The following is a 16,538-nucleotide window of genomic DNA, read 5'->3' as shown; positions in this document are numbered from 1 at the left end:
TTTGTTGCGAGTAGATCATGGTCAACCTTGTTGCCTTCTTGTACACCTCGCATCATTTGAACGACATTACTTGCGATGACTCTTTATAATAAAAACTCGGTAACAACCATCATGTTCATTTAGCGATATATCATAACATACACAACATAGTAATGACCTTTTGCCTGCAATAACTCGCCTAGCTTGGTGTCGTTTCTCTTTAATTTTAACAATAAATAAAGTTAAATGGTTGTCTATTCAGATTGTTATACTTCATATATATTTCATTTTCTTTTAATGATTGTCACTACTAAAAAACTAGCTTTTTGTGACCGTCAGAAACGGTCGTTGAAAATATAAAAAACGGTCACTAATATTAATTGTGACCGTTACCGGTCGCTACAGGCCAGTCGTAATTTGCTTGGTCGCAAAAAAGGAAAATTACGACAGGAGAGCGGTCGCAAAAATAATTACGACCATTTTTAGTATTTTTAACGACCGTTTCCAAATTGGTCGCAATAAGTTGATTACAACCAGTGCAGACGATTGCAAATAACTTTATTTGCGACTGGTAAAGGCGGTCGCAAATAACTGTCTTTGCGACTAGTAAAGACGGTCGCAAAATAACTGTCTTTGCGACTGGTAAAGACGATCACAAAATAACCGTCTTTGCGACTGGTACAGACGGTTGCAAATTGTTACATATTGCGACCGCTCTAGGCAGTCGTAGACAAAATAAATTACGACTGTTTTACATAAAAAGGAATGGTTGCAATTTACAAGAATTACGACCGCCGATTTACCTGTCACAAAAACTTGTGGTATTACAACCTTTTATAATATGCACTAAGCTGTCGCAAATTGTGCATAAATTGCGACCGTTTAAAAGACTGTCGCAATATATTAATATCTGTATTTGCAAAATTGTGTCCATTGCTTTTACTATTAGTTGACGGCATCCTAACCTGAACCTATAATCTGTAATCATAATAATAAAATTTAGAAATAATAAAAATTAAAAATAAAATGCATAATTTAGAATAATAAAGCAAAGTTTGAGCAATACTTACAATAATAGTGTTCTAGTTACTAATAATAAGAGTAAATACTGATGAAAGGTACTGAAGTTTGGACAAAGTTGCAATCAAGGTACTGAATTTACAAAAGTTGCGAAGAAGGTACTCAAACCTTCACTTGTAGGTAAAAGATCCGGTGACAACTTGCTCCAAATTGGTGAGATGGTGGGCGAAGAGAGATGTAACGTTGGGTATGGTTGAGGGGTGTGGTCCGGGCTGCTGGTTCGACGGAGAAAAAGGTGGTGGAGGGTGCAGGAATCTCAAGGGCGGTGGCGGTGCTGGTCGTGGTGGCTTCACGCAACAGAAGTGGGTGTGAGGTAATACGATGTGAGTTGTTGTTTGAGTCAATTGTTGTTGTTGTTGGCGAGAGAGGAGCTGCCTGTGGTTTGGTAGAGCTGCTGCTGCGGCAAGAAGAGCTCCGACAAGGGAGGTGGTCAGGTGGGTCAGTCTGGCAGAGGAAGGTGGTCAACTGGTCAGTTCGGCAAGGGAGATGGAAGTGGGAAGGGGTTTTTAATTTATTTTTTTTAATTATCCTTTTTTTAAGGGTCGAATTATGGAGAGGAAGAGAGAGATTTTGGAATTTTTGGTGGCAATGGTGTTTGTCTTTGGAGTTAACGGTGAGGGGGTGACGGTGGAATTGGTGGTGGTCTGGTGTTTGTTTTTGAGTGAAGAATAAGATACTAGAGTCAGAGTATGGTGGAAGTGGTTAACATGTACGTGAAGGGAGGAGAGAAAAGGTGAATTGAAAAAGCTGTAAGGTTATAATTGTCACCAAACATTAGTACCCTCTGTCATTATGTCAGCATTTTTATTTTCCCTTTTTTTTTTTGTTTTTTGCAAATGGTAACCTGTTGTAGTAGGGTTAATTTTGGGTTGAGTACTCTAACTGTAACTTTTGAAACTTAAGTACATTCCCTCCAACTTTCTCCAAACTTCAGTACCTTCCATTGGTATTTACTCCTAATAATAATGTTCTAGTTACTAATAATAATAATACTAACATTTTAGCTACTAATATCATTTTTTTAAGCTAATTAACAATACTAAGCTAAGGCCTATATGAACAATACTAAACTAAGAGCTTTATGAACAATACTAAACTAAGAGCTATATGAACATATATAAACTACGACACCGGAGTCTGGTTAGCATCCTCACCACTGCTCATGTCCGGGTTATCTTTCCTACGAAGGTGAAATGGAGGACCACATGAACAATTAGGGAACAAGTTCTGCAACATCATCTTCATCATACGCATGATCTCAATTGCCGCCTCTTCCCGCTCCTTCTTCAATGCTTCCTGCAATTGCGTAGAAAACTGTGCCTGCATCTGCGCTTGCGCCTTCGCTACCCGCGTGGGAACCTCTGCTTGCACACATTCCTCCAACTGTGAAGCAATGGAAGGATTATACGATTCCGAGCCTTTCTCAGAAGAAGGGGTGTAATACAAACTAGCACTCCCACCTAGGCCCTTCACCACACCCTTTTTTCTACCACCAACTACCTCCTAGTATAGCTGGTTAGGGTCTGGTTGTGACCCTTGAGTGGTCGACTCGGCAAGCTTCTTTTGGTAGGCATCCTGCATTATATGATAAGTGGGAGAAAATGGCATAAATGAGCTTCTAACTTACCCAAATTCTTTATTTTCTTTATAAACTAACATATAATCATTCTAACAACTCATATTCAGTATATTTAACATGTTTATAGGTTGAAATTGCTTAAAAGGATTCATTTTCATGCACATACAAGGTTATAGAAGCTAAAGTAGGCGAAAATGGCATAAATGAGCTTCTAACTTACCCAAATTCTTTATTTTCTTTATAAAGTAACTTATAATCATTCTAACAACTCATATTCAGTATATTTAACATTTTTATAGGTTGAAATTGCTTAAAAGTATTCAGTTTCATGCACATACAAGGTTATAGGGTACATTTCCTCCAAAATCAAGCAAGTGAGGCCAAAATGACTACTTCTTATCAAATGAACTAATTATTGATCCTAACATACCAATATTAGCTAGTTTTAGGTGTCTAAGGTTTCAAATCATAAGTAAAGTGCATTTTACTAGTTTAATGGTCAATTTCATCCATAATCAAGCAAGTGAGGCCAAAATAACTTATATATTATTACTTTCTTCCTTAAAAAAAGTATTTCATTAGTTTCCAAAGTTGGATGAGTTACCGAGATTTGTGGGTCGTCTTGTTAGCCGCAACTTTTCCTTTTTCAGGAACATCCTTGAAATGAGTCTTTAGGAACACCTCAGGAGCAGTAGGAAGCAGTCCCTCGACTTTTTGAGCCTGCACAAATTAAATAACTCCTTAAATGCTTAATGTATGTAACTACTTACATTTATCATTATATACCATTTATTATTACCATTTTCTTTGCGTGCTTTGATGTAGAGATAGAACCTTGGAAGTGTGACAGCTCAATTCAATTAGACAGAGAGCCGCCCCTCCTGTTCTTCTTAGCCTGTTTTAACCTCTCCAGAAATTGCATGGCCTTTTTTTTCTCCATCAATTGCTAAACATTAACTTTTCCATCCATCTAGGAATTGACTTGTTTCTGACAGTGACATTGTATGTTATCTCTTTCAACATCTTATGTGCCTTCTTGTCATACTCCTTCACAAGGGCATCAATATTAGCATTCCAAAGGAAATGTTTCTGCAAATGTTTTAAAGAAACAACAAAAATTATATGTTTAATAAGTGATTGTAATAAGCAATCAACACACAACTAAGTTAGATAACTAAACTAAACTTGGGGGAGGTATAATATCGTAAACCGGTTCCACCAATGGGTCCTAGTAACCTCGTCAACCTCCTCATAGTTAAGCCATGGTTTGAGCCAATGTGCTTGGAAAATGCTCGTAATGGTAGTGCTGACGTTGTTATCATCGAACCTCAGTACCAAAAAGCAAATAAATAACCCTGTAGGGTGCAAAGTCCTTCTCGCAACAGGGGTAGCTACCTCACCCATGGGAGAGCTACGATCCTGCGTCTCATCAGGGACCTGCTCCTCAGTAGATGTCCCAGAACGTGAACCATCTACATGTGACTCTGGGGATAGGGTAACTCCCGGAGAACCATCAGTATTTGCTTGGCTAGTCGACGGAAACCGTTCTCTCGGGGTGGCATGTCCCAGCTTCCGATGACCACCACCAACCATGACAACCTAGAATAAGATAATCATTATGAATAATATTAAAAATGAAATAGTCTTGTTACCACAATTTCTAAGGTACTGTCACACATAACCTTGACTTTGCAAAATATCAACAATAACATACCAATAATACGCAAATATATCAAATAAAAAAAAGGATTGTCTTTTAAAATAAAGTGAAATCCATTATGATTACATAATAAAAAAAGTTAAAACAAATTTACAACCACTCTCCTAAATCAAGGTGAATCCCCCTCACCCTCAGCACTGAAATCATCATCATTAGTATCGTCATCCCAAAATATGTCATCCTCATCCTCACTATCAGTAGATTCGAAACTGGACCCGTCTGGAGGGGCATCAGGCAGCACTTCATCATCTGAATCTCCAAAGTCGTCTTCATCACCTTCGTAGTCTGGAATATCATTTGGAGCACATAGAGTTGGTATGTCAGCGATGGTCTCCTATAGAAAGTCTTCGTCAATAGGTGCATCAACAATAGACCTCGCCTTTCTCTTAAACACTGCCCACCATTGAGCCCTATCTCTTTTTAGACTCGGGTAAGGTGCGTAGTAGACCTGGTTAACTTGGTAAGAAAGCACAAATGGATCGTACTTGGGGTATTTTTTGGTATGATTGACTTCTATAAGCTTGTATTGATCAATATTCATACCCCTAGTAGGATCCATCCAACTGAACTTGAAGAGAACAGTCTTATAAGTTATTAGGGCACCAGTGAACTCCAACTCGATGATATCCTCTAAAATACCAAAAAAATCTCCACCATCTTCATTGGATACGCATACTCCGTAATTCATGGTTGACTTCTGTTTTCCATGGCCATAAGTTTGGAATTTGTATCCGTTCACATAGAATTGGCTCCAAGTACGCACTCGCTTAGATGGGCCCATTGCCAAAGCAAACAATATTTCATCATTTGGCTTATCTTGAATCACCTGCTCACATGGCATATGTTAAATTGATATAGGTCGTGAAATTATTGTTACTAAGTTAGATAACATGTGGATATCAAATGCGTAAACACACTCACTTTCAACCTAAACCACTCGAGGAATTTAGCTTCATGTTTAATCCACACATCTTCTTTACAGATAGCTGGTTGCATTTAAACAATGTGGTCCCCAAACCCCCTTACGTATAACCAGAATAAGAATATTAATGATGGTGGCGACATTGGATACGTTGCAAAATTTGATGAAATCTTAGTGAATGTCATAAAGACAAAGTAAATACCTCTCATATGCTTCCAGAATCCCGCTATTTCCCAAAACATATAAGTGAGCACGTTGTAGTTCATTATCATCCAAAAAGCGGCGCACTCCTCCAGTCGATGCACGTCCACGATCAACCCTAAAAAGTTCTGGAACACTATCATTCAAAGTGCTTTCAACATCATCATGAACATTATGGCCTAAGTCATGTGTTTTTGTATCCACTCCTTGCTGGAAGTAGTTAGAGCAAAAGTATCCTATCTCTTCCGTTAAATATGCATTGCATATTGAACCTTCAACACGAGCCTTATTTCCAATTTAACGTTTCAAATGATTTAGGAACCTATAATTTAAATTATTGAATAAGTTGTATAATATGCAAACAAGGTATATAAACAATGTTGGAAATTATGACATTGTAGGAAATAAATCCTTTCAAACAGATACATCCAATGATATTGGACAGGACCACATAACCTAGCTTCATATGGCAGGTGAATGGGTAAGTGTTCCATAGAGTTGAAGAACGATAATGGAAATATCTTCTCGAGCTTACAAAGAATTTCTGCAATGTTGTGTTCCAATCTTTCCATATCACTCAATTTGATGGTGGAACAATAAAGGTCACGGAAGAATAGACTAATCTCAGTAATAGCTTTCCAAACATGGACCGGGAGCAATTTCTTCAAAGCAACTGACAACAATCTCTCCTTGAAGACATGACAGTCGTGGCTCTTCAAACCATGAAGCTTGCATGTTTGTAAATCTACACATCTAGTCAAATTAGAAGCATAACCATCAGGAAATTTCAAGCTTCTTACCCACTCGCATAAAAACTTTCTTTTGAGCCTTATCTAGTGTGAATGGCGTTTTTGGTAAAGTGTCTTTTCCTCTCGCATCCTCCGTCACATGAAGTTGTGGTCGTTTGCAATATTTGGCAATGTCATTTCTAGATGCAACTGTGTCTGAAGTATGTTTTTTCACATCCATTACTGTGTGAATTAGTTGGTCAAAGAAATTCTTTTCAATATGCATGACATCAAGGTTGTGGCGAAGGAGAAGAGTCTTCCAGTACGGGAGCTCCTAAAGAATGCTTTGTTTGAACCACCCTAGTTTCTCCTTTTTCAAGCTTGCGAGTGCTTCAGGGCCATTTGTTGCCTTTGCCAACTGTTGAACTTGTTGCCACAACTTGTTACCAGACATTATGTGAGGCGGTGATCCCTTTTCAACCTTGTTCTTACAAAAAGCAGTTTTGTTATTACGAAAAGGATGTTTGGGAGGAAGAAATTGTCAGTGACAATCAAACCATGACACTTTACCACCATGTTCAAGCCAAAAAGCTTTTGATTTATCCAAACAGTATGGACACGCTTTTTTACCGGCTGTTGACCATCCCAAAAGCATACCATAGGCTGGGAAATCACTTATAGTCCACAAGATTGTTGCACGCAGATTGAAGTTTTGTCTCTTAGAAATGTCGTAAGTTGTTACACCAACATCCCACAGTTGCTTCAACTCTTCAATTAACGGTTGCATATTCACATCCAAGTTCCCCTTCGGATTTTTAGGATCAGGAATGAGCAAAGAAAGGAACATAAATGGTTTTTTCATGCACATTGATGGAGGCAAGTTATAAGGGGTCAGAATGACTAGCCAACAAGAGTATTGACCCCCAAACTTGCCATGCGGAGCAAACCCATCGGTACACGTACCAAGTCTCACATTTCAAGGTTCAGATGCGAAATCGGGGAAGGATCTATCCAAGTGCTTCCAAGCTTCGCTATCACTAGGATGCGTCATTGTGCCTTGGACTCTAGGATTTTTGGAATACCATGTCATTTCCTCAGCAATGTTCTTTGTTGCAAACAACCTTTGTAGCCTTGGAGTGATGGGGAAATAAATAAGTTTTTTTATTGGAACCAATGACCCTTTTGATGTCCTCTTGTATTTGTCCCTTTTACACACTCTACACTTATCCAACTTAGCATCAGCTCTCCAAAATAACATACAACCCTTTGGGCATGCATGAATCTTCTCGTGCGGAAGCTCAAGTCCGTTAAGAATATTCTTCGTATCATAGAATGTTTTCCCCATCTTATTATTGTCGGGAATTGCTTCGTTCATTAATGAAGCAAACCCATTAACACACCTATGTGGCAAATTGTATTCTGACTTCAAAGATACAATTCGAGATGCCATTTCTAGCACAGACATGGAGCTCCCTTCGTACAGTGGTTGCTCGGCAACCTTTAAAATCTCTTGAAATGCTTTTGCTTGAGCATTTGGCTCTTTATCTAAACCACTAGGACCATCGTCACCCGATGGTTCATGATTACTCCTAAGAGCATTGAGAACCATTTCACGGTAAGTATTTGGTTACTTGATGTAGGGAGCCCTTCACCAGGGACACCCACTCGTAATACTCAGGTATAAACACCGTCTTGTACAAATGAAGTTTTACTGTGTTTGCATCATGAAGACGTCTATTTTTGCATAACGGACAAGGACATCTTACTTCATCTATGCCTGGGCTCTCAGGATTTGCTTCACAAAACTAAATGAATTGTTTAACCCCTTCCAAAAACTCTGGCCTAAGGTTACGACCATTGTATCTATCATACATCCACCAACGCTCTTTCCTTTTCATAGTGACAAGTTCTACAACACTATAACAAATCAATCACATTAATCATTTTCAATCAACTTGTATTCATTACAACCATTGTATAAGATGCAATTAGAATCAAAACGATATCCGAAGGTCCTTATCACTACAACCTAACCCATCCTTGGACATCTAACCCCACTAGTGAATGTATAGCTAATGTTTGATTCTACGTAAAATCCGATAGCATTTCCCATGAGTTCTCCAAGTACACGATGTGAGCTCTGTTAAACTTACATATGTACCCGGAGAACAACATAGTCGTATAATAAAAAACACAGCATACATTTACCACCTAAGTGAGATTAGATGTCAAAGAACAGTCCCAACCGGGGACTATTCAAGTCATACTCCTACTGAGTATGACTTGAACGAGTATCTAGGCATATAATGATGCAAATAAATCCGTTTACACATTTAAACATATGACATAATTTACCATTCATAATCTTCTTTATTAATTTATATTTATACTTATTAAGAGATTGACAAAGTAAAGGAATGTTAATTTCACAAGTAATGTCGACCATTAACTATAAAAATTTGTCCCCACTTCACATTTCTCCATTTTAATCAAGGGTTATTATCATGTAATTAATTTCGATAAGCTAAAACAATTATTTAAGAATCATTCTTCAAGAAAATCCACTTAAACAATTAGCACATTCACAAAGTAAAGCAATGATAATAAATTAAAATCAAAATGCAACTAATAAAGATGCAATTTTTTATAATAAAGATCACAACTCTATACATTACATGATAAATATGATCAATAAAGAACAAATGGGGGAATCCGGTGACGGTGGTCCTGTGAAAGGGGTTGAATTGCGACCCGAAGTTAGGGTTTTCGCACAAATTAACAAAATAAAAAAAAAGAACAATTTAGACAACATACCGATGAGGAGCGACACCGCGTCGGTGGAAGGAATTGCTGGGTCAGCGACCATTTTTCGCCTCTAGGTCTTCTTCGCTATTTCTCCTTTCCCCTTCTTTAACAAAATGAATTAGTTTGTTTTGTTTTAATTATTTTTTCGAAATTCTACGATCGATTCTGCAACCGATTGGACGGTCATAACCATTTTTTTAAAAAAAAGAAAATTAAAACTAAGTTACGACGGGTAAAATTGCTGCAATAAGGTATTTATTGGTCGCAATTTTCACAAATTACGACCGGCAGAAAACTGGTTGTAAGTAGTACAAATTGCGACCGTTTTTTTGGACAGTCGCAACAAAACGGTCGTAAATCACTGAATGTAATCCATGCCTATCTATCACATTAGTCAATGTACAGTTGGTCAAAAGATCAAATCAATTGACACACATCTTAAGCATATAAAATAGTACGACATATATATTTTGAGGTTATCATTCAAGCCCTTCAACAACGAGCAAATTGATGACTACTCAAAATAAGGTTATGCAAAATGTCCTTAATCCTTTATAGAGGTCTAGGTGTAGCAAATGAACTAGCACATGGCAAATACATTTATGATCCCAACTGTGGTGTACAAGACTACAACTCTATGTACCATGATGAAATCATCAGAAATATCATAAAATGTTTTCAAATTAATACTGTACCACCTTTAGCTAGAAATAACAAAGAAGCTCAATTCCCAACTCTTAAACTACATTGTATTAGTAATTTTTTTTGTTGGTAGTTTAAACTTTGGAGTTTGCCGACAAATTGATGTGGTTAGTGAGTGTTTTGCATAACCTTTTGATTAAATAGGTTTAGAGCATTAATTAATTTTCTTAGTTTTGGTCCAACCTTCGCCTCATTTATGGCACCGCATCAAACGTAGCTAACAGAATTATTCTCACCTTTTTCATCCTTTACCCAATTAATTTACCGGGCACATTTTAACAAATAGCTCTCGTAGCTCAGTTGGTTAGAGCACCCGTTTAGTAAGCGGGAGGTCTTGAGTTCGACTCTCAACGAGAGCATTATTATTTTTGTTGCCACTTTTAATTGTCGAGCCTTGCCTGCCTTTCCTTTATCTCCTACCATCATCATCACATTCATCAGTATGAAATGATAGAAATCACATTCATATCTTATTTTTCCTATTATTATTAGTTCAAATATAAAGGTTTTAAAGTTTTTACCATTTAGCAGAGGCAAAACTAGACCTGGTTGTTGTAATTTGTAAGTACATGACAATTAATTACTCCGTTGTACTGTAGTTATGTACTCCATAACAATCACTATTGATTAACGATATCTTAGGACTTAAAGAGTAATTGAAATCATTGGGCTAAGGTTTAAGCAGTGGTAGTATGGTACGGTGGTACCCAAAATTAGGTGATTTTTAATTTTTTTTTTAGTTTAATCATAACAAAATATATAGTACTGAAATTTTTTTAATGTATTGTTAAGTTATAAGTGGAGAAATAAATTTTTCAACAAATCAAATAATAAACTCCCCTAAAAATGAAAATTGATAATCGTTGGTTAAACAAATATTACTTGCAAGTTCTTTAAATTTAAAATTCAATATGATAGAAAAATTCTTCTCAAACTACATGAAGTATAATCAATACAAGTAATACACTACTTAAATGGACTAATAACGAACTAGAAGTAGATCAAAACCTAGCTCAACTTTGTATTATGCCTTGATCCAATAAAGGATTATAAACCGTGCCCATGAAAAGTATTTTGCCAAAGTGGTCTTCCCTAATCATGAACATGAAAGGATGATCAACAATGAAATCCAAGGATGAAGGAGGAGCACACGATTCGTCGAATTCTAGCTCGGTGTAGCATGCTGCCTCCGTACCAGTTTCATTAGTTTCAATACAACACTTTTGAACGATGTCCGAAACATAGATCAAATCATTTAATTCCGAGGGGAGATCAACAATCTTTGTAAGATCCCCGAGATACTCAAAGGGTAGTGTTAGCCCTAGTTCTTTCATTATACCCGAAAGCTCAATTGCGCTTTCGAATTTAAACTTTGGGACTAAAACTTCCCCTAGATTGACGTTAGTGAGCTTGATTTGATCATTATCAAACATGTTGTTGTGAAACTTGATGTTCTCCATGAGTTTAGGGAGACCACACGTGTCGTCAGGTAAAAATATGTACATAGAGAACCTTCTTTTATCGTTTTTGCTACCCAGATATGGCATCTTGAGAACCTTGCAACCCTCATAGGAGCCGTACTCATACATGCAATCTGACTTTTTCATTAAGGGAAGTTGCATCTCCGTTAAGGAGATGAAATCGACGATTTTGTGTAATGGATGAATTAAAAGTCTCAGCCCATTTTCCTTTGAAATATAATGCATTGGCTAGAAACATTACAATGTCTTGGTTGAAAGTGTGATTCGAAGATAAAACTTTAGGAATGAACCCATTCGTTTGTTCCTTGATCCAGGAGTTCACATCCTTCACGACTTCATCAGGCTTCACAAGAAATAAATAAACAAAACTTATAATTATAAAAGTGAGAAAATCATCCAATTTTACAAATAAAAATCTTTATGTACATATATACATCTTTTGGGATGTTACTTAAAGATAGTGTCACCGATCCTAAAATACTCGGTGCTAGTCTACAAATTACCGAGTATGATTGTCTTTCTAATACACCACAACGTAATAAAATGAGGGGAGAAAAAATATAACGTATACATACAACTAATCTATGATTAATGTTGTACTAAGGGGGAGTATCAGTCAGTGGCGGAGCCAGGATTTTCAACTTGGGGGGACAAAATGCTTAACTTACGAAAAGCTTAACAAAAAATAAAAACAAAAAAAAAACTCACACACAAATTGGTTAATACTTAATATTAAAATTTCAAAATACAAATATATACTTAGTCATACAATTCAAAATGATGAAAAAAATTACATAAACATTACATTAAAATTACAAGTTCATTCTTCGAGTCTTCATACTTTGAAATCGATCAATAATCTTTTCGTCGGAAACTCGTAAGAAGACATCCTTCTCAATAAAAGTGACCAAACAATCATTCATAAGTTGATCACCCATGCTATTTCGCAACTTGTTTTTGACACATGTCATTGCAGAAAACACTCTTTCAACACTTGCCGTGGCAACGGGAAGAATCAACATCAACTTGATAAGCAAATGAATAAGAGGAAAAGTCTTATGCTTATTGGTTTTAACAAGCATCATAGAAAGAGAATTAAGGTCATTTAAACCTTGAAATCTTTCATCATTTAGCATATTCTCCATGAATACATCAAGTTGATATTCAAGAGCCATCAAATCAAAGCTTGAAAATTCTTCGGGATAAAAAGAGGCAAGTTTAAGTACCTTATCTTTATCAAAGGATGAGAAGTTATCTTTAGGACTTAAACAAGCCATACATAATAGTAACTCCATATTCCTCTCATTAAATCGTTCATCAAGTTCTTGAAGATGCAAATCAATTAGTCTTAAGAAAATTCCAACCCGAAAATGATGTTCATTTGTTGCTTCTTCAACAAAACGTCTTGATCTTCCATGAGGAACATAAAGAGAATCCATAGTGGGAATAACAACACCATGTTTAGTGCAAAATGAAGTTACCTTGTTTAAGAGAGTATCCCATCCTCGCTCCCTCATTTTTTGCAACACCGTTTTTGTATAAGTGACAAGTTCCATGGCATTTACAATATCTTGCTCCTTTCTTTGCAAAGCAACACACAAATCATTAGTGTATCCAAAAATAGTCAACATCAAGTGAGCAACAAAAATAAAGTCAAATGACTCTAATTGTCCTAAAACAATTTGAGCTTTGAACTTATCTTCCGATGCACCATGCTTCCCAATTTGTACAAGCACCTTAATAATTGTAGGAAATAAGAGGATGGCATTTAAAAGTGACTTGTAATGAGAACTCCAACGAGTATCCCCGGGCCTACTCAAACCAAGTTCTTGATTTAAACCCGATCCACTCACAATATCCCCAACATCCAAGGCTCGAGCAACTTCTTGAGCTTGATCTTGACGAATCATTTCTCTTCTCTTGCAAGAAACTCCAACCACATTCAACAAATTTCCAAGTATCTCGAAAAGCCAACCACAACTATCATTCTTTTTAGCAACGGCAACTAATGTTAGTTGAAGTTGATGAGCAAAACAATGTATATAGTAGGCACTTGGAGTATCATTCATAATCAAAGTCTTAAGGCCATTTATTTCACCCTTCATGTTGCTAGCTCCATCATACCCTTGCCCTCTTATCATAGATGGGCTCAATGAATGTTCAACAAGTAAAGACATGATTGCATCTTTAAGAGTTAAAGCGGTAGTATTAGCAACATGAACAATGCCTAAAAATCGCTCCATTACCTTTCCACTATCTCTATCAACAAAACGCAAAACAAGAGCTAGTTGTTCTTTTTGGGACACATCACTTGACTCATCGGCCAATATAGCAAAGTAATCATCACCAACTTCTTCTATTATGCACCTAGTTGTTTCTTTGGCACAACAGTTAATAATGTCCTTTTGAATAGGAGGGGAAGTCATTTGACAATTTTTAGGTGCATTTTCAAGAGTATGTATCCTTACTTCCTCAACCTTTTCTCCTAACCACTTCAAAAGTTCAAGGAAATTACCCCTATTATATGACTCCCCACTTTCATCATGTCCACGAAATGCCAAACCTTGCCCCAAAAGAAATCTTAAACAAGATAAAGATGCTTTCAAGCGGATAAAATATTCACTTTTAATCACATCACTTGCATTGTCAATCACATTCAAGATTGATTTCTTTTTTTCATCTCTTAAATTCACATATTTCTCATAAGCAAGATTATGAGCACTTTTAATTCCACCAACATGCTTCTCAAATCTTTCCGGTTTATTCCATGCCCTAAACCCTCCATCAACAAATGCATCACCCCCCGGTTTAATACCAACTTCATTCTTGAACAAGTAACATACAAAACAAAATGCAGCATCTTTTTCAATACTATATTCAAGCCAATCCCATTTGTTGAACCAATGAACACTAAAGCGACGCAAACCAGACACTTGTCTTGTAGGGAATACATGAGTTTTTGGTTGGCAAGGTTTTTTAAGAATATAACCCCTCCTAACAGCATTTCGTTCATTTGCGGGGTAATCCATAATGTTTATTCTTTTTCCCGGATCATGAGGAAGAAGTTCAACATCATACACCAAATCTTCCTCTAATGGTACATTACTATTACTTGAACCACCCATTTCCATACTATTTTCTTGACTTTGAGGGGAGCTAACTGAAGGTGAGTTATTGGACTCATTTTCATTGAGTCTCGTTCTTTTAAACAAGAATTGTCGAAGATCGGGTTGTTTAGTTGCCTTTGATTTGTTTGAATTTGGTGAATCTTTTGATATTTCCTAGTTAAATTGAAAATTATATATCAATTTCCACAAGACCACAATCCACATCATTACATAATAACAAAACCTAAGAGGCTAAGATTTTAAATTTCTAATTCAACTACACATTTCAATAATTTACAATAATTAATAATTTAAATTCACATTTCACAAAAACAACCAAAAACTCTAACAGGGGAAACAATCAAACAAATATAAATCAATAATCATTTATCAATTCAAATTATTCAATAATCAATACCCACAAGGCCACAAATGACAAATTCACAATAAAAATATAAACAATTAAACATTTAAACAAGTAATAAAAATATGAAATTCAGAATTTCAGATTTACTGTAAATTTAAACAATTAAACATTTAAACAACAAAACAAGTAATCAATTATTCAATTTATCATACATTCATTGATTCATACCTCCATTGAAATCCAGATTTACAGCAAATGTGTTATGCTTATGCATATGACGAAGTCACGAAGACACGAAGTCACGAACTCACGAAGGACGAAGGCTCAAGGGCGGCTGTTGAACCTCGTCACTGCTGCGAACTGCCGGCGAACGGTGGACGGCGTCACGGCGAGCCGGCTAGGCGATTGACGAAGTCACGAAGACACGAAGTCACGAAGGACGAAGGCTCAAGGGCGGCTGTTGAACCTCGTCACTGCTGCGAACTGCCGGCGAACGGTGGACGGCGTCACGGCGAGCCGGCTAGGCGACAGGCGAGGGCGAATCGAAGAGAGAGAAATTGAAAATTGAAAAACTTAGGGTTTGGCTGGCAAATATCGCAATTCGCAACAGAGCACTGTAAATCTGTAATTGCATTTTTTTTTTTTAAAATTTTTTTTTTTTTTTAAATTTTTTTTTTTAAATTTTTTTTTTTGAAAATGGGGGGACAAGTGTCCCCACATGTCCCCTTCTAGCTCCGCCCATGGTATCAGTGTGTATAATTTTTTTATATCCATTAACTAATTTTTCTATCACAATTCATAGAGGATTGTATAATTTATTTACTTTCATTACCTAATTTTGCACTAAATTAAGGAGAATATATTTGTTAGTATCTCTTGAAAACTATTTAATGTTAAGTAATAATACGTGTTTTTTTAACAATATCTTGGTCTATATTGAAAAGCAAAGAGGAACTAACTATAGGGACCATTGGTTTCAAAACCAAACTAATCAATGCTCAGATTCGTAATTGTTTTTAAAAGTTCATTTCTATTCAGACGGTGATTGATAAAAAAAAATAAGAGTTAAAACATAACAACGCAAGAGTAGTTTTTAAGAAATGGAGAGAGTAATTTATCTACAGAGTAATATTTTTCGCTAATCAAACTGAATGTTAGTGATAAATATTGAATATTAGCTTGTATTATGAATGCCATTAAAATGAAAACTAGGGTGGATGCTTATATACCTTGGCTTGGAAATCCACGACTTTCAGTTGCGCTTTGAGTATACTTTGAAGAAACTCTTTGTAGGAACTGTTAAGAGAATATTTCCTATCCAACCATACTCCATTTGCATAAGCGATTATAGGTCCGCCAACATTAACGCCGTTTGATTCAACAACATACGCCGATTTAGAGGCCATAGCAGTGACTTCTTCCATGTTATTATAGCCTAGGAGGCCAAGTAGTTTCTCCAAGGTTTTGCCTTTCACACCGGCAACTAAGGCGTCGAGGGTGGTGCTAATGGAGAACGGAGAGCAAACCATGTTTTTGTTAACTGATGATGAGTTATAATTCAGAGCTTTTTTGGCCACTTCTAAACTGAAATCCATGTTATTATTCCTAATGTTGTTTGTCACCATGCCTTTGTCTTCTTGGCTTTGTGCTAAGGTGCCAAATCTCTAGCAAAAACAACGGTACAATCATAATATTTTTGCTCAAGATATATAAATATTTTTTTAACAAAAGAATAAAGAAAAAAAAATGTACATCTTCATAAGTCAGAAATTAAACTTCTTATCTCATGCTACCATAAATAAATAAATAAAAAAAAAAAAAAAGTTCAAACTAAAGCTACTCCGTAATATTTTTTAAAAAAATTTAT

General features: G+C 36.3%; 2 protein-coding genes and 1 non-coding gene across 3 annotated transcripts; 1 reads left to right on the top strand and 2 right to left on the bottom strand.

Annotated features, from left to right (window-relative positions):
• Positions 1–10,001: 10,001 nt before the first annotated feature.
• Positions 10,002–10,075, top strand: TRNAT-AGU. The gene has a single exon. It is a non-coding gene; the product is annotated as a tRNA-Thr (tRNA).
• A 654-nt stretch (positions 10,076–10,729) lies between these two features.
• Positions 10,730–11,338, bottom strand: LOC110698855 (serpin-Z2B-like). The gene has a single exon (XM_021876373.1). It carries the CDS (start codon positions 11,336–11,338, stop codon positions 10,730–10,732), a length of 609 nt encoding a protein of 202 aa, XP_021732065.1.
• A 671-nt stretch (positions 11,339–12,009) lies between these two features.
• Positions 12,010–16,266, bottom strand: LOC110698854 (zinc finger MYM-type protein 1-like). Its single transcript, XM_021876372.1, has 2 exons — positions 15,901–16,266; positions 12,010–14,478 (listed from the first exon to the last, which is right to left on the bottom strand). Exons 1-2 carry the CDS (start codon positions 16,264–16,266, stop codon positions 12,010–12,012), a joined length of 2,835 nt encoding a protein of 944 aa, XP_021732064.1.
• Between the last annotated feature and the right edge of the window lie 272 nt (positions 16,267–16,538).

Source organism: Chenopodium quinoa, unplaced genomic scaffold (assembly GCF_001683475.1).
Source record: "Chenopodium quinoa cultivar QQ74 unplaced genomic scaffold, ASM168347v1, whole genome shotgun sequence".
Taxonomy (NCBI): Eukaryota; Viridiplantae; Streptophyta; class Magnoliopsida; order Caryophyllales; family Amaranthaceae; genus Chenopodium; species Chenopodium quinoa.
The sequence above is the reverse complement of the archived record's forward strand: the minus strand, read 5'-3'. Positions and strand labels throughout refer to the sequence as shown.